The sequence below is a fragment of the Hippichthys cyanospilos genome, chromosome 2 (assembly GCF_059441005.1).
Source record: "Hippichthys cyanospilos isolate Australia breed blue-spotted pipefish chromosome 2, RoL_Hcya_1.0, whole genome shotgun sequence".
Classification (NCBI taxonomy): Eukaryota; Metazoa; Chordata; class Actinopteri; order Syngnathiformes; family Syngnathidae; genus Hippichthys; species Hippichthys cyanospilos.
Genome location: NC_142370.1, coordinates 14,526,917 through 14,550,838, shown reverse-complemented (window position 1 = coordinate 14,550,838; position 23,922 = coordinate 14,526,917). Strand labels below are relative to the sequence as shown.

General features: G+C 39.7%; 2 protein-coding genes across 5 annotated transcripts; both read right to left on the bottom strand.

Moving 5' to 3' along the window:
- Positions 1–1,143: 1,143 nt before the first annotated feature.
- On the bottom strand, positions 1,144–10,165 carry LOC148427499 (cyclic nucleotide-gated channel alpha-3-like). Of its 2 annotated transcripts, XM_088408161.1 has the most exons (8): positions 9,969–10,165; positions 8,676–8,729; positions 8,478–8,567; positions 7,601–7,657; positions 7,042–7,221; positions 5,027–5,128; positions 4,842–4,948; positions 1,144–4,772 (listed from the first exon to the last, which is right to left on the bottom strand). In XM_088408161.1, exons 2-8 carry the CDS (start codon positions 8,723–8,725, stop codon positions 3,415–3,417), a joined length of 1,944 nt encoding a protein of 647 aa, XP_088264287.1. In that variant the 5' UTR covers positions 8,726–8,729; positions 9,969–10,165; the 3' UTR covers positions 1,144–3,414. The 2 variants fall into 2 exon arrangements, with proteins under 2 accessions (XP_088264287.1, XP_088264289.1); XM_088408163.1 differs by lacking the exon at positions 8,676–8,729.
- A 3,419-nt stretch (positions 10,166–13,584) lies between these two features.
- Positions 13,585–23,780, bottom strand: LOC148427498 (sodium/potassium-transporting ATPase subunit beta-233-like). Of its 3 annotated transcripts, none has more exons than XM_088408566.1 (7): positions 23,569–23,776; positions 22,555–22,936; positions 21,013–21,141; positions 18,296–18,451; positions 18,035–18,225; positions 16,017–16,100; positions 13,585–14,968 (listed from the first exon to the last, which is right to left on the bottom strand). In XM_088408566.1, exons 2-7 carry the CDS (start codon positions 22,643–22,645, stop codon positions 14,708–14,710), a joined length of 912 nt encoding a protein of 303 aa, XP_088264692.1. In that variant the 5' UTR covers positions 22,646–22,936; positions 23,569–23,776; the 3' UTR covers positions 13,585–14,707. The 3 variants fall into 3 exon arrangements, with proteins under 3 accessions (XP_088264692.1, XP_088264693.1, XP_088264694.1); XM_088408567.1 differs by having other exon boundaries at positions 22,555–22,919; XM_088408568.1 differs by lacking the exon at positions 22,555–22,936 and having other exon boundaries at positions 23,569–23,780.
- Between the last annotated feature and the right edge of the window lie 142 nt (positions 23,781–23,922).

The window sequence follows — 23,922 nt, the reverse complement described above, 5'->3', positions numbered from 1 at the left end:
GTGCCCACCATTTTGGAGAAACCCTCCGGACTCCCTTGGCTACCCTTCAAATGGTTTTATATTACCCCAAAACAAATTTACACACACACACACACACAAAAATAACATTGCTTTCAGACATTACCTCTTATCTTGCCCACACGACTTTTCTCTCCAATAATCTTCCATCGGCACTGGTGAAGTCGTGTTTTGTAGTCAAGTATTGGCGTTGGAAACCAATGCTAATTTTGACACATTAACGTCTTGTAATTTTGGCCTCCCCCCAAAATTGGAGGATATAACTGAAGGATATTTTTAAGTGAAACTGGACAGCAAATCAGAGAAGGGGGTTCTGAGTAGAAAACAAAAGGGAAGAAATGATTATACTGATTTAGTCTAATTCAAAGGTAATTTATTTAAAAAAAAAAAAAAAAAGTCCCCAAAAATGCAATTTCCCCACACAAAAAGTGTCAATTTCTTCAGAATGGTTCATCCAATTTTAATGTTTTTTTTTCTTTCCAGAGTTTGGGTTAAGTTGCCCTTCCCAAATACATTTTTCGTTTTGACTGATTTCCTGTTTTTTGTGGTATATAACATATTTTGGCAGTCAGTCTTCATGTAAAATTTTGCTAGCCAATTTAATGTACAGTAAAACCTTGCCTTTTGTTAGTCCGATTTAACTTAAAGTTCAACCTTGCTGTGTTTCGGGGCGAAACATCACCCGCTCCTTTCCTGCTGAGCGAAAAAAGAGAAGCCAAGTTTTCGCGCTCCCGAGGAAGTAGAATGACGATTTAAAAAGAAAAAGAACGGAGTGCTAGTAAACCACACAAATGTCTGCAACATCCATGATGCAATGAGGCGTGACGACGCGTTTCCTAAGCTTTGTCTGATTGGGTATTCAACAGCCAACCAGAAGTTACCCTACTGTCTGACTCTGAATTGGTCAAAATTGTGGCAAATATCACACCTTGTTTCGTTTTTTTTTGTATCACAAATGTGAAGCAGCATGCTGTTGTGTAGGTGAGGAAGGTTTTGTACTTGCGCAATTTTAAACGAGCAAAACATATTTTTATGTGTATAAAGTGTTGTTGCACATTTTTTCATGGTAGTCTGATCTAATTATGGAACAAATCTAACCCAATGAAACACTTGTGAAATGGCACGTTCTTTTAGCCAATCATATGGTAGAGTCACTTTTTATTAGACGATCAGATTGTAGTCACATTTTTGAGGGGCAGGGGTTGTATATACACGTATATTTGGAGTAAGATCGCTGTCAAAGAGACGTATGCGTGTGTAACAATTCGTATATCTACAAATTGTGTTGAGTTTGAATTGCTCTCGTATGAGTACGACTCTAAATTATGTTGCGTTTAGGAATTGAGAATTTACGAGTGCAAGGTATATTGATGCAACATTTGTTTGCATGACCACGGCTTACGACACACGACGTCTTTTTCGTATCTTTGCATCAATCTCTCCTTTGGTTTCATAGAGCTGATCCTTAATTTGTGGATCTGATCTTTGGATTTGAGTTGAATTTGCAAATTGGGATTACGTCGCTCCAAGCTACCAGGCTAAGTAAGTCGATCTGCAAGTCGTTTGCGCCGCACATGCATAAAACAGAAAAAAACTAGCCCATTTGAATGCCAACTGAACGCCAAACAGAAGCTTTCTATAGCGGGCTTTGATCTTGAGGATAATGTATGCACATTTTTAGTGATGCTCAAATGAGTTTTTTTGAGGGCCGTTTCAAATGAATTGGTCAAATGGCCAATTTCATTTTGGGAAGCTTCTGTATAAGCTAGTGACCTCTGCTGGCAGAAACAAGCGCTGCAGTTGATTTGGAAAAAACCCTTTACCTTGGTCTTGATGCACACACAAACGCTTAAAGGAACAGTGTGTAAGGTTTGACCGTTTTTCATTAAAAAGGAATATATTAAATAATTGTAAATTTCAAACACTTGCAATTTCATTGGATTTCAACTCAAATCCAATGATCAGATCCGCAAATTAAGGATCAGCTCAAAGGAGAGCTTCATGCAAGGACGTAAAGTCATGTCTCGCGAGGTCATAGTCGAGCAAACGGGAGCTGTTTTCAAAATCCCTTGCACTCGCAACTTTTCTATTCATAAACTAAACATAGTTTAGAGTCATACTCAAAGAAAAAAATTCAAACCCAACACAATTTAGAGTCGAACTCATAGGAATTGTTAAAATCGCATACATCTTTTTGACTGCGATCTCACTCTATATACAGTATATACTGTGCATCAATTTCATTACCAAACATAATTGAAACAGGAGAACAAAGACAAAAGAAAAAATGGGATGCAGCAATAACGATCTAAAGCACAGCAAACTTGCATTCAAAGTGAATTATTAAAAAAAAAAAAAATGGTCCCGAAGAAACAAGACACAAAACTAAAAGCAATATGTCTTGAAAACAGAAAATGCACAGCAAGACAAATGAGGAACAAATAGGAGGAAACTGGAGTCAACGTTTGCGACCAAACTGTCAGAAAGCATGAAAAGGAAATGAGATTTACGTACAGGACAGCTAAACGAAAGCCATCATTAATGCGTAAACAGAAAAAAAAATATTGGGAACGACTGTTATTCATGTAGCGGTTTGAAGTTGTTTTTTTATATTGGCATATAAAGGTAAAAAAAATTTTGCTTAAGTCATAATGGTTTTCATCCTCAAATATGTGAAATGCTCTTTTAAAATGTGTTTTTGAAGCTATTATTTGTACATGAAGAAATCGCTGTCAAATAATGAAACAAAATGTTAACTGTTCACCTACTGAAAGTGCCAAAATACGATTAGTATTCCTTTAATACGGCACATTGGCCTTGAATGTGGATAGGATGCGAGGGGGGTGCCGTGAATCCACAAAGTTGTTTACCCTTTTCGTCAGGCAAGTAACATGCACCAGTGTGACCATAGCCATCATACAGCGTTTTTTAGACGTTGGGGCAATGGACAACAGGAGAATGACCCGAAGAAAAGGAGAAAAACCAACAATTGAATTGCATTATCATACTAATAATTTGCTTTCTGGAATGGCCCAGGCAAAGTTCTGACCTCTGCCTAATCAAAATGTGGCATGATTTGAAGGGCGTGACTCACACTGGACACCCAAGATTACTGAACTGAAAGAGTTGTGTTTAGAGTGAATATCCCGTCTAATTTTTATCTGATCTTCAACTCAAGGAAGCTTGGTTATTGTTGTTACTGCCAAAAGAGGCAGCCGCCCCTTAAATCTCAAAAGTCACATTTTTTCCCATGCCATACTCTGAATATTTCCATTCTGTGTCCAGTAAAAACACAAAAGCATATTCATAACAGTATGTACTGTATATTACACGTACATGTGAACATGTACGATTGCGCGATCAACAGTGCTAAGAGGGAGTAGGCCAAAGTCTGTGCTATTCATCTGCCACTTTGATGATTCGGACCCGGTTTGTCAAATTCCTGAGTCGTTGTTTTAGCTTGCGCTGGGATGATTCGTGATGTTCTGTCAGTTTCTTCAGTTTGAGCGTCATGACTTCCAGGCTCGCCTCAACAGCGTTTACTTTGGCTTCGAAGTCCTTGGCGTCGGTAGCTGCGACGAGTGACTCGTCAATGAGGTTGTCTTTCATCAGGATGGCTCGCCCCTTGTCTTCTAGCGCGGTCTTAGCGTCGGGGTACTCTGTGAGCGCCTCCATTAGATCATCCTTGGACAAGGCAAACAGGTCGGAGTAACCCACGCTTCGGATGTTGGCTGTTCTTCGATTCCCCGCCTTACTGCCCTTGATGCCCAAAATGCTGATTTCCCCAAAGTAGGCTCCATCACTGAGGACCACGAACTGGGTGACCCCATCATCTGCCACCACGGCTAATTTCCCTTCCTTGATGATGTACATTTCCCTCCCGATGTCGCCCTTTTTACAGATGTAGTCTCCGGGGCTAAAGACTTGGGGTTGAAGTTTGAGGACCAACTCCACGAGCAAACCCGCCTCGCAATCTTGAAAAATTCGCACCTTGCTCAAAGTTTCTAGATGTACGTTGATGGCAATCTCAGCTTTGAGCTTATCCGGAAGGTTCCTGAGCACCTGCTTTTCATCGCACGTTTTCTCTTCTGTCCACAAGTAATCAAACCACTTGACCACTCTGGCCTCAAGATCTTTAGAAACCTTTCGGAACTGCATGTACTGCTTGATGGAGTCTATCTTGGCCTGGAACTCCACTCGAGCGGCGCTCATGTTGGATATCATGGCGCCCACGTTACCTACGATTGTAGCAAAGATCAAAACCCCGGTGAGGAAGTCAGCCACGACAAAGAAGTACTCGATATCGCGGACCGGTGGGGGCGTCTCCCCGATCGTGGTCAAGGTCAGCGTGGACCAATAGAAACAGTATATGTACTGCCTGGTGAGTTGTTGAAATTCCGGATTCCTTGTTGCCGGATAAACCCACGTGTCCGAGCCGAAGCCCAGAACCTTAGAAATCGCAAAGTAGATGCAAGCATTCCAGTGGATGATGATGATGATATAAAGTACAAGATTACCGATCCGAAAGATGTTTGGGAAATTGGTGCGAGTCTCGGTTCGGTCGAAGAATTCAAATAGCCGAGCCAAGCGAAAGAGGCGATTGAACCTCCACTCGGGATTGTCCATTCCGATTTTGATGAATACAACATCGGTGGGAATCGTGGATATGATGTCCAGTCGAAACTGACGCGTTTTCATGTACTTTTCCCTCAGAATCTTTTCGTCTCGCACAAGCAGTCCTTGCTCCAGGAAACCTATAACGAGCAACAACATGATTATTGTCCAATTAAGGTCTGTATATGCCACAACTCCGGGGCGCACACCTGTTCGGCTTCTCACAAAAGTGTCCACCAGGTAAAGGAAATCCGAGCCGTAATCCAACACTATCCACAAGACTGTGTTGTCGCTCTGCAGCACATTGAAGCAAGCCCTAGAAACATTCACGCAGCTTTTAAAAACACTGTGAAATGAAAACATAAATAAACACTGAATGCAAAAATATCCAGACCTGGCTACCAGCAACATCAGATTATAAAAGACAGGGATGGATATCGTGCATAACCAGTAGTAGTAGGTATCCGTGGCAGGGTCCATGATCCACACCTCTTTTCTGAACAAGAAAGATAATCACGGTCAGTTATTTAATTCAGTCTGGTGCCACGCGTGGCCCGTGTTCAGGGTAACATCAGCCTTTCAGCCTCATGTGAGAACTTTTTCCGGTGCCGACGGACCGCTAAATGATCAAACCATTTTAAAAACGACGGACTAAGACGGATGGATCAGCGGACTTCTTCCGTCGTATTTCTTCTGTCATTTAAATCCTTTGTTGTAATCATTGCCGGCTCTCACGCTTGGAATTGGTTAGTTGTGACAAAACGCACAGTCAAATCGTCAAGATTTTAGAGAAATGCATAACTTGCCACATACTTGGGAGCATAGAAGTGTAAACACAACCTAAATGTGCAGCAATCGTACATGCATGCACCCAGGAATAACTGGATGATTTCTAGAGAATTACTTTAAAGCTGCTACTATTAAGAGATAACGTGTCCATAATGTTTTAAACTGAGCCAGACATTCCGCTTGAAGTTAGACGCTGGGGAAGCATTGTTTGCGCTACGTTTCAGAGTCATAGTTTCATGAACTGAACTCCATATTGCAAACAATCGTGCTTCAGTCAAGCATTCTGGGCTCCCTTTCCAGTTAAGTAACCAATGGGCACATGGCAAAGTGAAAATCTCACTCTGGCTCTTAGCAAGTGCAAGATGTATGTTTTTAAAGTCTCAGAGACATTATCTAGTAAATTCAGCTCATCAAAACCTTGCTTTTTTGCTTGTCGCGTATGTGACATGACCTAGTAAATTGTGAATTTTGTTTTATGTAACTCATTTAGGATGGTTTTTTGTAAGCAGTTAATAGAGTGGATGCTGGATGGAAGTGATTACTAATTGCAGTTTAAGCTTGTCTACTCTTGATTGAAGTGAAGACAATGAATTTTACTTTTTGCCTTTTGGGGGGGAGGGGGGCTTTGATGAAGGACGTACCTACCTACGGTTACAATACTATTCTTGAAAAAAATGGCGAACCGACGACGACGGAAGGGTTGGCGGGACACCGACTGATAACTGACGAACCAGCAAAAAATAAAATCCCAACCTCCGAAGGTTAATAATGTGTGGCCCTTAAGCATGAGAAAATCGGCCTCACTAGAAAAATGCGCATGCATAAAAAGCTATTTTACGTTTCACCAGAAGATGGCAGTAGCCCTTTGATCTCACTCGATGATTTATAAATGCTGCTCCCTCAGCTCTCCCAACAAACAACTTTCAAGGTCTCAAAGCATGACCCTCGTGTGTCCTTTTCCTAGCCCGTTTCTGAAACAGACAGTGGCGGACCAGAAGAGGACCCTCAAATCTAAAACAAGTTCAAATTTGCACGTTTTAAATAAAATAGATAGGGATGTAACAATATCCTAACGTCATGATACATATCACACAATATGAACTTAACAATGCGTTTTGACGCAGATGCGCTGCTTCTAATATTATAAGGTGTCACGATGATTTTGCGCCAATTTTTTATATTGGACTTTTTCAGTTCTTGTCACATTTCCAGATAAAACTTGCAAAGTACAATGAGGTGACTGGAGACAAACACAGTGAAAAATTAAAGCAACTGGAAGCTGAATATCATGGTCGACTCCGCGGTCTCACCTCACCAAATTTGGCCCTCTGCAAAAAGACGACACTCCTGATTTGATTTCAACGTTTGCAAATTAGCCATTTACGATTGATTGTATTTGATTCTCTAATAGTTTAATTCAAAGTAGATTTTGGCCATTGAATTGAGTCCTGTTTCAGTTCTTGGATCTATACAGTATAGGCTTTACTCCCGAAGATGGAAAAAAACACAGTAAACTCAATAAAGTCAATGTAGCTTGATGAAATAGAATTCCACTGAGGTAAATTTATTTTAACTGACCTCATTCAAAACCTAAATATAAGAAATGTATGTGCAACTTACGGTTCTTCCTTTTTATCATCCTTTTTGTCGTCTTTCTTGTCATCTTTCTTGTCGTCTTTCTTGTCGTCTTTCTTGTCATCTTTCTTATCGTCTTTCTTTTCGTCTTTCTTATCGTCTTTCTTCGGTTCTGCCTTCTCGTCTTTCTTCTCATTTGTGGGTTCCTTCTTGTCATCTTTTTTGCTGAACAAGATACACAATGAGATTTTAATAGCTTGGGTGACCTCGGCGGGGCGCTGTGACAGCACACTTAAAGCAAGGCCAGTTAAAGGGACACTTTGTAAGATTTAGACCGTTTTTCATTAAAAATGAATACATTAAATGATTATAAATGTGAAAAACTTGCAAATAAATGTGTTCGTAAAGACCAACAGTATGTTGTAAATATAATTATAGATCTAGTTATCATCAAATGATATTACATGGGGGGGGTGACTCTACATAGGGGGGCTGTTGTACCTACGGACAATGGTAAATGCAAAAATGGTCAAAATCTTACACATTGTCCCTTTAATGGATGTGGTCTGATGGATGGATGTGTCTGAGGATAGTGTCGTCTTACCCGTCTTTGTTATTGCAGTTGTTCATGTTGTGTTCAGCCAAAGGCCACTGAAATGGACTTTTAAGAACAACACAAACATTACGTCATTACTATACACCTGTTGTTACAGGTTTTGACATTCACACACTCCTTTTCCAGTTTTGTGTCCACCGCCACTAGTTGCTTGTTTATTCCATAGTTTAAACATGAAAATAGGCTATACATGATATTAGACATATTATATTTGAATACATATAGAGTACAGTACCAGTACGGAAATATAGCAATAGCTTTCAAGTACTGGCCGCTCATAATCATGAATTTCAGTCGGTACACCAAAGAGACATGGCATTGTACAATGCAGTATTTGTTTCTGTTAATGTCTGAGTCCTAGCCCCGCCTCTACATACCAGGGCACTGCAATTAACGAAGAACCCAAAGAAAAACTCAAATTACACATATAAAAGCTATGTGTTGGCGTATCTGTGTGGTTTTGCATTATTTGTCAGCTTTAAGCCAAACAGACCATGTGGCAAAGCCATGTGCTTGTTTTGTTGTGTAGTTCTCTTCGTTTTACTTTTTGTTTGACAAAAAGTATTTAAAAGACTATTCTTTTTAAAAGAATCGTTCATGATTTATCAAGCTGCTGCTTATTGTGAATTGAGTTTAGTTCACTGCCACCAGACTGTATTCGCATCTCCAAATTTTGCCTACCATCAGAGCGAGAAAAAAAAAAAAGCCGACTGACTCGTATCTCGGAACATTTGTAAATATGGTCATTATAATAATATGTCCATGATAATAATCTTTAATCTTTTTGTTTTCAATTCCACTTTTGTTTTCATGACCAAAACCTAATCATGAACGAGTAATCTGGCTCCATACTCTCACAGCTCACCTCTTGCTCATGTCCTTTGTTTCGCGGCGGCTCATACTGAACTCGGGAGGTTTCCTTCTGTTTGGACCGGAGTGTATCATTTGCGCCAGCCTAGCAACGGAAAATATTGCAAACGATGAAGGTATAGCTCTGCATTTTGCATAGCATGTTGCTAGTTGCTAATGCATTCCTTCTGATGCTCACTTCAGTGAGACCTACCTGTATAATGGTCCTGTTTGTGCAAAGGAGATCTGATTTTGGGCATCCATTAATCTAAAATTGGGGTGGGGTGGGGGGGTATTATTATTTTCTTACTCTGACAAAAATAATAGAATGGAGGAAAACCACAGCAGTTGTACAAGTCTTAAGTTTTTCTGTAAATTTAATTTAAAATAAAAATACTGTACTGTACATACTCATGCTTACTTAAGTTTTTAAGATAGCTCTGGTTGAATCTTCATGTCAGAACTAATCCTATGCACTCAACTATTCCTGGACTGCTGATAGTTCTTGTTAACATATTTTTTTCCAGCACAGAAGAACAGAAGTATTTTGATAAGTATTTTTGCTATCTAAAATCCTACACTGAAGGTTTAGTGCAAGGCGTTGGTGATTTGGACAGAATCAAGCTGGTAATTGTAATGGAGAATAGGTATTCAGTTTAAGATTTGTTTTATTCAGTGACCACCTGTTATGTTTAAGCAAAGAACCTCTCATTTAACGTACATGAGAACTTTCGGTGTAGCTAGAATGAGACGACCTTGACAGATGAGTTGAACACAGGCTTATATTAATGTCTTGTCTTTGCCTTCCTTCTTGTAGTTCCTCCCTCCTTAGCCGTAAGAATCTTCATTTCGCTTATCTTTTCACACTCTCTTACGGACCACCAGACTGCTCTTTTAAGGCTTGTGTCTTTGAAGCTTCAAATATGAAGAAACCCACAATCTGTTTTCTATTTTACTGATCTCGCTTGAATCGTTTAAAAAAAAACAACAAAAAAAAAACAACACTCTTCAGCTTTCCTGTTTTATTATGCGGGTACCTAACGTCCATCATTCATATAAAGAAAAATCATGTGACAACATTATGGTACACAGATTTTGACCTAATAGTGCTCAAGGCACATTAGAAATGGGATATTTGCATTGTATCTAAGAAATGCAATAGCATGCTGCCATGGATTAATTTGAATTCGGCTTCTTATAGCTTTTTTTTTTAATTGACTGGTAGTCATTGACAGCCTGTCATAGCAATCACATATTTTTTGGGGGGGGAATTAATTCCATTTCTGCCCAAATCAACATGAAATACAGGAAGTGAATGTTGTTTGTCAAGTTTCTTTGGGTACACTGAGAGAAAATCTATGTTTACTCTCATGAGCTCCGCTGAAATCCTCCTTACCCAGATTATAGATCATCGTAACTAAAGTTAGAAGTTGTAGATCTGTTTGTCACTCGACATATTGCTATTTTTTAACCTCCAAATGACCATAAAAAGTGTGCATGTATTTACCTTTATTTTATCGATGATGATTATGAGGGCTCAGCGTGCACTCCGCAGTAATTCCATGTTTGCTCAGTTTTGAATGACCCGTCACATCAAATTCAATAATTCTGTGCACAGCAAAAAAAATTAAATAAAACACAAACAAATAACGCTCCACTTTCAAACTAGATCTTGTCCTGCTGTTGATTAGTCCCTATGTGTTCATGCACTCTCTCACTTTCACGCAAGAATGTGGGGAGGAGGCAGGTGGTGGCAGAGGGAGGAGACTCAAAGACAGCAAGAAGCCACACTGCATCACACTGATGTTTCTGGAATAGGTGATCCACTTGGCCAAGTTTTTTTTTTTTTTTTTTTTTTTTTTTACCTTTAAAGATGAAAATATCATTTTGTTTGATTGTTCTTCATGATAACCTGCTTCCATTAGACTCATCTGTTTTGCGTTATTAGGACAACACTCACTATTATTTCCAAATGTGTATTTAGAAACTATCATTCTACAGCTGTCGTAGTTTTGGCACGAGTCAACATAAAGACACAGTAACTACAGCAACAGCAGTGACTTTTGTCAAAGCTGCCTACAATATACTATATCTACTGTATTTATATCCTTTCCAGTCTGTGTAAAGCCTCTTACTTTGTGTGTAGGCCAAAATGACTCAGCTGTACGACAATCCTCCGGCAGCTTGAGCTAATCTGAGCATGGCTACTTCCAACCCCCCCTTCTGTTCATCCTCCCTAAACCTCTGAGGTCAAACAACAAGTGTGAGCTATGTATACTGCTCACTTACTCATACAAATTAATATTTAGTGATGACAAGAATCATGGATGGATGGATGGACAAATAGAAAAATAGATAGACAGACAGACAGACAAAGACCGAATTTTAATGTGAATAGTTGACTCTAAACAGCCACATCCCATATGCCAAGAACAAACGTGAAATCCCCTCATCCTTGTGAATTCACCTCACAAGGATTGAATGTCATTTGGAGTAGGTAAACTTGAGTGAACGATATCTAGGTGAGTGAAGATAATCAAAACAGAAGGGACTGAAGAACCTAAGGGTGGCATAGCAGATGTGAATGACAGCCACAAATACCTTGGAATTCCACAGGCAAATAGCAATCACGAGGAGGCGGCTCGGTGGGCAGAAAAGGCCAAACGGGGGCAGATCCTGAACAGTCAGCTAAACGGCAGGAATAAGATCCAGGCCATTAACATGTATGCTATACGAGTAATCAGATACCCTGGTGGCATAATACCTTGGTCGCTGGAAGAAATGCAAGTCATTGATGTCAAGTCAAGGAAGCTCCTTACAATGTACAGAGGATTCCACCCCGAGTCCAGAATCCTGAGGCTTTACACAAAAGGAAAGACAGGGGCTGTGGACTTGTGAGCATCCAGGGCACTATCCAGAAGGAAATATTACGCCAGAATACAAAGGCCCCCACGAACGATTCGCTAAACCAATGCCTCAGACAACAGAAGCCTTGTAAGGAGAAGGAGCCAGATGGACTGTCATGGAAAGACAAGCCGTTGCGTTGGGGGTGATTATCCCCAAACTGGAGGAATATCTGACATTTCCGTGCAGACAGGTGCAGTACAAGGACCAGCTAAGATTGTGTCCAGAACCCTCTAGCTCCCAGGGCTCCAGTACAGGACCCAAGCTTGAAGGAAATACTGCCCAGGTGGGCGAGGAAACTGAATTAGAACCTTTTTTTTTCATTTAATTTTATTTGACTTTTGTTGTGCTTAATACATACATTGCACTGGAATGTCAAAAGTCAATAACTGAGGTAGCTTAGTTAAAAGTGTTTTTTTCTGTAAATATCTCTATACTTTTATTCAAGTACCACATCAGTTCTTTTTCCATGTTCAACCCAGTGTACCTTCCTGCAATGATTCATTTAACCAAAAGAGATGCATCACACACTTCACATCATGTTTATATACTCTAGTCACCTGTAATTCCCACAGGAGATGGATGGGTTATGACATGTCTGCCCTCTTTGTAATGCTGATCATCTCTGCGCTTGTGTATTCGGCATTGTGTTGCTGTTAGCAGTTTTTCATGCATCATATTTTACCATTTGAAGAGTTTAAGTGTATTTGCAAGTTGTTGGTTTTTTTTGCTTTCATAATGATCATTCATCTTGCTGAAATGCAAGATGAATGACGATAATCAAATGCTGTTTCGAATGTGTTATTACAGCTAATAAGCACACACTGTACATGCAATGCAAAGTGGCTAATGTGTGTGTAATAACGAGTATACATTTGTGACTGTTTTATGTGTTTTATGTGTTATTTGTGACTGAGTTAATTTAACACCAATACTGTTTTTCCTATTTGATTGTTTTATGGGTTATTCCAGGATGAAAGACCAGGACGCCCCCCCCCCCCCCCCCCCCCCCCTTCCCATGAATTTTAAAATAATCACAGAAATTTTAAAATATTCCTTGAGCTTCCTCTAAAATTATGTCACTCAATTTTGAAGACAAACTGAAATGTGAAATGTAAAAATCTGTTTTTTTGTGTGTAATCTAATGTAGTTTGTGAGAGCAATTAATAAGGCGTTACCCTTTATAACAGCCGTCCCAAACCACCGGTACCCGGCCGCGTGGGCTGCACCCGAAATAATGTTTCGGGAATCATGTATTTTCACAGTTCATACGTTTGTGCTTGATCTCTGTTATTTTGACGCCGCTTCTGGCCGCAGTTGATATTACTTACATACATAGCGAGAAAGATTATGTGGTTTTTAAAGCAGCCAGCAGCAGCAGTAGCAACCCCCCCGCTCCCCCAATTCAAAGATTTTTGACTGTTTAATTGCAAAGGATGTACAATACTCTAATATTTTTAGATAGCCTATGTTTGTCACTTGCTTAACTTTGTCGGAAAAAATAAATATCTCATAAAAATTGGTGAGCCACTTGCTTTTGTCGGAAAAAAAAAAATATCTCATAAAAAATTGGTGAGCTATGTGACCCAACTTAATAAATAATAAACTGTTTTTCCAAAGTCCAAAAAGTAAAAATATAAATGTCAAGTGTGAATCCAACAGTAGTTGGTGCGTTATTCACACTACACTGATGCTCTCCTGCGGTCAGATATGGTAAAACATGTTAATGCTGCAGAAGGGTTACTTTATATGAATCGATTTTTTTTTAATTCCTTCTTGAAAAAAATGCTACAAATCGGATTTTTTTTCCTTCTTAAAAAAAATAACAAAAATAGAATAAAAACAAAATGCACGCTCTTATATTTACTATGCAGATCGACCACGTCCTTTTTGCTGCGTGATTGCCTTCAACGTATGTCACGTAATTTCGGAATACAATGTGAACTTGATTCCGAATCCCCTCCCGTTATTTTTTAACGTGTCACTGGGATCATGGAGCGTATCCAAACTGACTTTAGGGGGGGAGGCGGGGTACTCCTTGGACTGGTCACCATTAAATCACAAGGCACACCGACCATCCACACACACATTCAAAATTCACCCTAACGTGCAGTTTGCATGCAGGAGTTATGGCATGCTAAGCAACTAGGTCAATGCCTATGATGAATAATTTATGGTAAATTTATTATATAAAATAGAAGACAAAGCTCGAGAAAGAGCGGAGTATTAGGATTTTATTAGTTTCTATCAGATTGAATTGCAAAGGGAGCATGAAATGACGGCCGGTTGTACAAGTTCAAGTGTTTCAGATGGGATTCTTCTATACACTAAAATTGACAACATGGTTCATCTCCTAAAAGCTGCAAGAGCTCATTGAGGTTGTTTTTCTCTTTATTTTTTTTTTTTATTTTTTAAATCTGAAATGCATGAACGTTGCGATCATTGCACTACTTAAGCGCCCTGGTTCCACCTACATTCATTGCCCAAAACGCCCCTCATGTTTCAAGAGTGAGCCACTAAAAGATTGCAAGGCAAACAAATGTTGACCTTTTCACAGATCATCACTTTGGTATTGCATGTATACATTAACAACATTTCTGCACAGAAACAAAATGTACATATAAATATACAATTCATCCACCATGTTCGATGGCTAAAAACATTCAGAGGACACGCGCCACGATATTGCGACAAGAGTCCAGAGGAAAAGAAGACAAAGCCGAGTCAGCGCCGTGTCTATATCCACGGGCTGTAAGCACAACATAAAAGAAAAAAAAAATCAGCTGAAAAGGCATTTAATAAAACTCCTTCACACTTTTAACGATTTAAGCAAAAAACGAAGTAAAACAAGGCCCCGTGATTCAAGATAAAAGACAACAGATAAAAGAGGAAAGAAGTTCCCTGGAGTGCAGACTTTTTCATTTAAGATCAGAAGAGTGGTCCGAGCCAATCAATCACCATGGGCCGTGGAACGTCACGCTGGAAAAACAAAGGAAAAGCGAGGTACCTAGGCAGTGATATGACAAGGAAGCGGCGGCGGTCAGAGTTGGGAGGGGGATGGTCCACTTGTACACTTGTTGATGAACAATGGCCCCGATTCGCTTGTGGGAAAATGTCACTTACAGCAGAATAAATATGCTTGCGTGGCCTAACCGCTACTTTTCCCCACTACAATTGTGTGCCAACGCTAACTGGAAGCAAGTGTGATCGACTTAGCCCCTGACTACTTGTCTACTTCATGTCAGGTGGTTGAAGGGAGGGGGGGAAGGTGGGGGGGGGGGCGGGGCGGGGGGGGGGGGGGGGGGGCAGCGACAGGAAAGTGGTCTACTGTTCCGGTGGCGGTCATAAACCGTTGATCGTTATCTTGATGTCAAAGCGTCCCTGGTAGCGGTCCTTGTCGCTGTAGGATATGTTGTCGCCGTAAACTTTGCACTCGATGCGCAGCTCTTCGTTCCTGGTCAGGTTGGTGAAGTGCAGCGCCACCAGCGGTTGCAGGTAGTGGGGGTGAAGCAGCTTGCCGTAGTACGGGTAGTACTGCAGCGGAAAGCCGCCGCCGATGCCGTAATACTTGATCTCGCCGATTTTGCCGGCGTCTTCCTCTCTCTGGAACGGTTATGGACGGACAATCATTATGCACATTCTGAAAACTATATCCATTATGTGAGGAAAAATAGAAATGACTAATAAGTACAGTACACACCAATGCAAGAGCAGAATTGAGACAAAAGGATAAGAGAAAAAAAAAATCGGGAGATTTAAGTAAATAATACAGTAAGTGGTAGCTTCACTTCAGTTTGTGGAACAAAACAAAAATTTGACTTACAACCGATTTTTTTTCCTAAACATGATACAACAGTCATTTTGCTTCTAACCATGATTTTTTTTTTTTTTGCATCTATGAATGCAATGTATAAGGTCTAGCACATCAAAAGAGTTGTGCTTGACCCAACCCGTTTGTCCCCACTGCCAGTTGAAGTCCATTGCCAAACTAAACATAAGACATTGTTTAACTCATTCAATCCCAAAGATATATTTTGATCTTCAATCGCAGGTACTTATTCGAGGAGTGTCTAAAAATAACTGCGGTAGTAAACCAAACCTCATAGCCGTAACTTATGAATGTCTGCTAGCTTAATGCTAACACATAACGTAAAACGCCACAGAGGGGCTGAAGCTATGGCAGTAGATCTAAACCTTTACACAACTGACATTTACATATTCATTCCATATCCCTATCACGTGGATGTGCAATATTTTACGTTTATTTTTTGGCTGACAGTTCATTTGAGATACAAGTATGGTCACGGGACGGATGAAGTTCGTAAGCCAAGTTGCCACTGTACAGTATAATTATGGTAGAGTGTAAATTGGAAAGTGAGTGCATTTTTCAAACGGCGAATAAACACACCCCAAACTGTTGGTATCCAGGCATAAAAATGTAATTGCTGTTTGAAACATGAAAAAAATAGACAACAAAAACGTGCAAATCATACTCACATCCTGCAGTCACATTTCGAAGAATGAGTGCAAATTGAGAGGTGTGAATATGGACAACATGAACGGTGAATGGTACGCATGTTGAAATACTAAATATTCCATGCAATTCAGTACCCTAGAATTCATCTGGGATGAGGTTTTGTGTGTGACCCACCTTGTTTGTGCAATAGATGGCAATCAAGTTGGGCTGCACTTTGGGTTGAGCTTCTTCAGGGATGGTTACATTTGAGGAAGGAGACTGAACATAAAGAGACAAGACACTTCATAAATACCATTTTCCACCAAAGCAAGTAAAAAAAAAAAACAAAATCACATTGCTGTGCAAGTTAACGATCCTAACCCTTAAGAACAAATTTAGGTACAAGTGCCACCGCTCTTTGTTACCATATTTGACCGCAAGAGGGGAGTAGTGTGAATATCAAACAATTTTCCACCAAAACTGGTTTACAAAAAAATTTGAGACCCATGCAAGTTAGATACTTAAAGTATTTAAGCATGTTCAGCTGTAAAAAGGTAATAATATGTCGGTAAAACATTGACAATTCTTTTCATGGACAATTAATACATTTGAAAATACAATTTCTGCTGCCTGAAAACAATAGCTGTACTCAGGACTCATGTAAAAACCAATCGCAGCTTAGCTTTCTTTTAGAGGGATTAAGTGTGCATGAAAATTAATTCGGTGATAAAATTAGTAAGACAAATATTATATTTTACTGCTGAAAATGGCCAAGTAATTAAAGTAACTCCAAGTCTTTAAGATGTGACATTCAGTTGACTGGTCTTTTTCAAATTGATATTAAAGATCCAATTTGATATGACCAGGCCCAAACATGTATACGGTATCTTTGTAAACTCTAATTCGAACAGCATTTAATAAAACTTAACAAAATAAAGGCATACCACAAAGTCACTACAACAATTTCACAATAGCTTGCTTCACATTATACAATGTACCCAAAATGTACAATGATCCATCTTATGACACACGCATTTTTGGCGGAGACAAATCACTTACATAATACTTGCCCATTAGGAGTGGGAATCCTTGACTTGTCTCCTGATTCCAATCCAATTTTGGGGTTTACTGGTCCATTCAGAATCACTTCTCGACACAGAACGATTTGAATCGAAACGATTCGATTAAAAAAGATTTCTGCCTCTAAGAGCAAAGTATCTTCATACTACAGTCTGCTTTACGAGATAGATTAACAAAGGGAAACATTTTTGAAGTTTTGATTAGTATTGGAACATGCCTTTTCCCACAAAAGCAACACGTGGGCAACACTTTGAAGCTAGCTCTAAATTGCATAGCTTTTAAAGCATAGCTTTCATAGTATAGTCAAACCAAAAGTGTCTATATGTATCATTAAAAAAGGTAGAACAAGAGATTGTTTTTTCACAGGAAATTGCGGTTCCAAAACAATGCATGAACATGAGCAGCTAAATTGTTTTGTGTTGTGTTGCATGGGAACCGTTTGCCTTCTCTTCTGTTTTCTGTTTGTTCGTAGTTAGTGCATTTGATTCACGCCCGCGATATTTGAAGGCGCAAAGATTCAGGACACGACTGAACGCTATTCCTCTCGTTAATTTATTCAGTAGGAAGGTGGCAAAAATATTTGTCGCAAAAAAAAAGCCACTTTTAATTCTTACGCCATCAGCAGATCCGTGACGGCCCACTCCAATATCGAAGTGAGATGTCTCACTCACATTCGTGGCTTTTGTGCATCACACGGGTTTGCAAAACGTGAAAAGACTGCTTGCTTGCTGTCAACGAGGACGGTTAAATGCACTTCATCCACTCCGTGTGCGTCGGCTTGACTTTGCAGAACGGGCTGCGCGGTGACATCGTGACACAGCGCGCCAATATTAGGAAAAATATTGATTCAGGGACATCTTATATTGCTTTAAATCGTAGCAAATGAGAATCCCACTATAACAAACTTTGTATGTCGTGGCCTTTAGGGGCTAATTTTAGTCAGTGTAAGGCTATCGTCACACGCAAGTCAATTACCTTGACGCTACGTTTTGTGCGCATAGGTCACATCCGTTCACATTAGGCGTTCTAAGAGTTAGAATAACTTTTGTGTTTTGCCGTTTGGAGAAGGGTTTCGTCCATATGCTGCGAGATTTCTTAATATCTTAAGTGTAGGATAAAACAAAAAGACTCACCCTAGGACGGAAGTTAACGATTCGATTGAGCTTGACTATGATGCAGGGTTGGCCTTTGTCAAAGCCAAAGTCTTTGTCTTTGTCATCCAGACCGGAGCAAGGGCCCAGCAGGCTTCTGGAGAAGCGGCACGCCCTCCTGACACCCGTATCGCTCTCCAGGTCGCCGCGGTTCTTGTACCCCATCGGCTCATCTTGAGAGGTTAAAACGCATGTTTAACATGGAACTGGTTTGTCTTTTTGTTTGTTTGTTTAAATAAATACCTCCACAGTCCTCAAATTTCATCTGATCGAGCTGCTTGTCATCGTCATACTTGGCCAGGAAGTCTCTCAAGGCCTTGGTGTAAGGCAGATAGGTCTCCACTTCTTTTGGGTCGAAGGACACTTCGGATTTGTCGGATCGCGGGGTGTGCGTGAGGCCTGCATGGACAAATACGCAGTTGGGAAACTAATTAGCCACATTAACGTGATTGACTTCCATTAATTGCAGTAATTCCACTAATTTACAGTTTACTGGTCACAAATTCCACTATTTTCATTTTTTACTCCCTGTTGCATCGATCTACACCTATGTGTTTTTTTTTTTTTGGTACCATTTCTGTGGTAATGAAGAAACGCCGAAGAAAAAAAAAAAAAAAAAAAAATATATATATATATATATATATATATATATATATATATATATATATATATATATATATATTTTTTTTTTTAAATCGGCTTATTTATCAATAATTGATATTTTTTTCCTGCCAAAAATCAACATCAGCCATAAAAACCTCTCTTGGTCGGTCGAGCCCATTATCTCCTCTACAAAGCACACGTGAGCAAAGTTTGGTATAAACCTTATGACTTTTCTAATGGTTTAAATGTTTTTCTCCCATTCTCCTTTTCAAACAAACATTTTTGCAGTGCAATCGGCCAATCGGCTCGACTCCCAGGTGGCCCATTAGATGGAGGTTCCATTGTGCTTTGTGTTAATTTGTATTGCTGCATTAACTTATCAGTCGCTAGTCTGTAAAGCAGAAGCCGAAGCCTTGATATAGCATTTGTTTAGGAAAGTACCACTCCATGGAGATGTTCGGCAACAAACGTAAGAGATGCCTCCCATGGGTACTACCATGCATTCCAGTTGCTATAGCGATGTTTTGTACGCTGTTCCATGCTGGTTTTTACAGAAAGTGTCACCTGGAAAACAGATTCAGGTTTGAAACGCATCTGAGCATAAATATCGCTATGATGAAAAGACAAATATGTAATGGTTGCCCAATAATTTGTAAATTCAGGTAGTATTAAATATATTTCAAAATTATTGAGTTGAACTTTTTTTTTTATCCTCCATTATTTTAGGAAAAATAAGTGCTTTTTTTATCCTCCATTATTTTAGGAAAAATAAGTTTTTTTCAGGTTTTTTTCTACATGACCTTTTTTATTTCAGAATGCCATTTTCCACAATCTAATCTGTAGTTGATCATCAAAAAAATCCTCTGGCTGGTATGGCCTTGCGTTACTGTCTACAAGATTCTTCACGCCTCTGAGTCCAAAACGGACATTTCGCCTGCAGCCAAATTCTCCCAAACCCATTAGAACGCTGTCCATAATCAATAGACATAAATTCTTACTTTTACTAGCAATGTCCAGATGAGCACTGCAACTTACAAGCTGATGTGATCGGTTGCCACACTTGTGCTAAAAAACTTGATCGTTTCAGTGACACAAAGTGGAACACTCCACTCTCAATCCCATTAGCATTAGTATTTATCTTCATTATGCTCCTTTTAATTAAAGTTCATCATTCAGCAGGCAGCGCTGTTTTCCACTTCTCCTGTTGTGTATGTCCAAAATGAAGCACTACAGCCATGTTGTTCTGTTTCATTTTTGTTTCACTTCACTGTACTCCTTAAAAAGAAGTTGTACAACCACATATTTTGATTGGTTGCAGTTTCATTTATTGATTTATTTACTTATTTATCCTTTCTTCACCTCACCTTATGTGTTTGATACAAAATGTGTTTTATGAACAAATGGAAAAAAAAAAGGAAAAATACATTTTAATTATTCTTTTTTGATTATTATTATTATTTTTCAAGAATATAGTCGCAGTTGACTGCCGCTATCGGCACAAAATTAGGACCAGACTGGTGCGCGCGGCAAAAATCTATATATGATCGAAGTGAATTGATTTTAAAGGAACAATGTCTATGATTTAGATGCCTCCAGAGGATTGCCACACCCCATGTAATATAATTTAATGCTAACTAGACCCATATTCAAAACAATGTCGGTTGTTAAGAACACATTTGCAGGTTTTTGAAATGTATAATCATTTATTCCTTATTAATAAAAAAAAAAACGGTCAAAATCTTACACATTGTCCCTTTAAATTATATGATTTTATCAGTATGGCCCACTTAAGAACAGATTTTCCTCTATTGTGGCCCCAGAGCTAAAATGAGTTTGACACCTTCGCTGTAAAGGATCAACCAATTCATTAGCTGGCTTTACTTCATGTGGTATGATTCACAGTCCAAGTCATTATGTTGAAAAATAATATGAAATAAAATTTGTGGACATATTATTTTAAAAGGTATGAATCAAAAACGGATTCAAATAATAAGCACATCAGCAAGCTACGCGTATGCCTGATAAGGATTCTGAATTTGAGTCAGGTGTGTTGTAGAAGGGAAACGTCGAATACTTGCAGGATATTGGCTGTCGAAGACCGCACCTGTATGCTACGCTGAAATATCATTTCTTTTACACAAGTTTCTGTACTACACAGGAGATGTTAGTTTCATTAGCTCATCTATGGCACTTTGAATTTGCATTAGGATGGTGGACCTGAAAGTTTTCTCTTACAGTGATTGCAGTGCAGTACATGACATCTGAACAGTTTGGGAGGGCAGAACAAACTTCAAGCCAAGGTACCGCTGTACTCCCCAATAGCCAGTTGCCCTCAGTAAAGAGGACTCGGGACTTACCAGGGGGTGCCACTCGGTCCTGCCATGTGGGCTTGTAGTTGCTCAGGGTGAGCAGCATGGCCTGGATGGTGCCGATGAAGATGCCGGCCAAGCAGCCGTAGAAGATGATGTAGAAGACCAGGATTTTGACTGAGGGGGGGGGAGAAAAGGGAGGGCGGGGTCACCGCGGCAAAACTTCAAGGCCACGGCGAGGTAAAAGAAAAAAACAAAACAAAACAGGACATACTCACGCTGCTGTAATATTTACAACCGACTTTGGTATTTGAATTATTTGCATGCCTCTAATCCCTAAGCAGCCCTAATAGGCAACAAACGAGTCTGGCAAGAATGAATTTAACCCTCTTCTGTTCATTGCAATCCCTAACCTCACTGGTACAAAAATCAACACAACCATGCCTCAGCATTAATCAAAAAAAAACATATAATCCAGGTGGCTACCATCCATAGAATTTAAACGTGAAGCCTGAACGTCTACCTCACATGAGGTACTGCAGGCAAAAGATCCGAAATGAGGTCAATCCAGAGGTCATGCCACTGCTAGCTGACTTTGACGCGAGGCTGCAGGAAGCAATGTCAAAAAGGGCAAGGCAGTCAGACTCCATTAATAGATCACTTATTACTTCTTTGATGACTGTTTCACGATACCTCGGGTGGGCTTATCTTCAATGAACTGCAGCGTGAAGATACAGTAACCGGAAAAGCATTCACTCTGCTGACGGTATAAAGGCATTTACCCATGTCCAATTTCTCTTCTGGTTGGTTACAGTGATGTAAAATTGAATTTAACGGCATCATGCCGAGAAGTCTTTCTATTATTATGAGTCACTAATGAAGGCCTCCGGTATAAGTTAATAATGAAAAAAATCTTAATAGTACAAAAACAAAAGGTTATTGTGACTATCAGATGGAGAAGCCTTTTTTGCGTTTTCACTGTACAAAAATTTCCTGTAATACCCCGACAGGCCCCCCACACAGTGTGTGATGCTTCAGCATTTTCTTGAATACGTCCCCAGAAGGTCAAACAGGATATTCGCCTCCTCTTTACATTACGCCGTGCATTCTGTACCCTGCTGCACAGCACGGTACTTGTGACATTGAGAGGAGCTGCAAGGACATGCGCACTGGCGCCACACGAGAAACTCGAGAAGGTCGAAGCCTTTAGTTAATCAGTGGTATTGTCCGTTAAGATTACACTGATACCTGATCGCCGGAACCCGATATAGATCGATAGTCCCCCGTCCAATTCACTCCAATTTAGAGCAAGGCCATATCACCTTGACTCACCTTGGATTGTGATGCATTTTTAACCCTTTGGCGGTGGCCAGTACGTTCGCAAGCCAAAAAAAAAAAAAAAAAAGACGCTCGACGTCCAGCGATATGAATTCTGACGCTTCTTTTTCTATATTGCACTCTGGCTTTGCAAAAACATTTGTGAATATTAAAAAAAAAATCGGCAGCGATATAACGGCACGGATCGTACGTGAACGTCACACGGGCAAATCAAACAGGTGGCAAAAAAAACACGAGGCGGCTCATACTTACACCAACTACCTCCTGTACGACCGAGCAGCTCTCCTTTCTCTGAATTCCACAGAAACTTCTTCCATCCGCCATCGTCCGTCTTTGGGGGCATTTTTTTCAGCTTTTATTATTTTATTTTTTTTTACTTCCCTTTAAGCCGGTTCCTTTCGGTAGTATTGTAGCGGAGCCCTTCCCGGAATTTAGAGCAACTGCTAGCCGAAGCAGAGGCACCCAGCTCGGACTTGCTGGCAGGCTCCCAAATATAAAGAGTCCGGTTGAAGAGGGGCCCGCCCCCCTCAAACGCCCCACAGTTTACCTAGTCGAAGAGGCGGAGCGGCGCGGTCCAATTGCGAAGCGGAGAAAAGCGTGCGTAAAGATGACGTCACCTGGACGCACAGACAACCTATGGAGTCAGGACATTTTCTGGAATAATTTAAAAAAAAAAAACAAAAAAAAACCCCAGCAACCTAAGAGACTTCTACAAGATTTAACTGTTACTTCACGGCCGTGAAATTAAAGGTACCTGATCCGGGCCGCTATTGCATTTTTTTTTTTTTTTTTTTACACTACGTCTCTACCAAGTTGATTTGTTCTTCTCATATTGGCCATTGTCCTTCCGGGTTGTCAAATTCTTTAACATCAATTAAACTATATTTGTTTAAGTATTGTGTATCCTTTATGAAAGCTGATGAAGTGGTCCCCGTTGTTCATCCACCTGCTATTTCTTTATAAATGACTCAAAATTCGACAGCTAAATGAACTATTCAGAGGAGATAAAAAAAAAAAAAAAAACATTTCAAACCAAAGCTATGTTTCCCATTTCCACAGATTGAATGTAAAGTTAATTTCATTCCGTCACCAGAATGACTTTTTACTATGGCTATCATTGAAACGTATGTATAGCACAGTTCAGACATAGAGGATGTGAAAACACACTTCAAATAACATAAATTAACTGTGCTAAAATTATGGCTATTGCAAGATATCTTGACTCACAATTCAACAGCTGTTTAAAAAAAAAAGAAGTAAACTCACCACATGTGCCATCTTCCTTGCTCACCATTAGTTAACATTGAATGTTGTTATCTGCGTCATTAAAATATTAGCGTATAAAAATCAAAGATAATGGATGAAGTTGATTACTGACTTCATGTGTCGCATTACTATGTGTCTTATTGCTTTATGGCAAAATAACCCCTTTTTGGTAAGTAAAAAAACTTCTTTTCACGGCACACAAACAAGACTTGTGTATCCAAAATAAACACAAGCTGTATACATTCTTAATAGAATTTGATATCATATAAGGCTTTGCTTCTCCCACTTTGTGATGTCACGTCAACATCTTTCAAGGGGATTCCCTGTTTTTTTGGGTACTTTCATGCTTCAGGA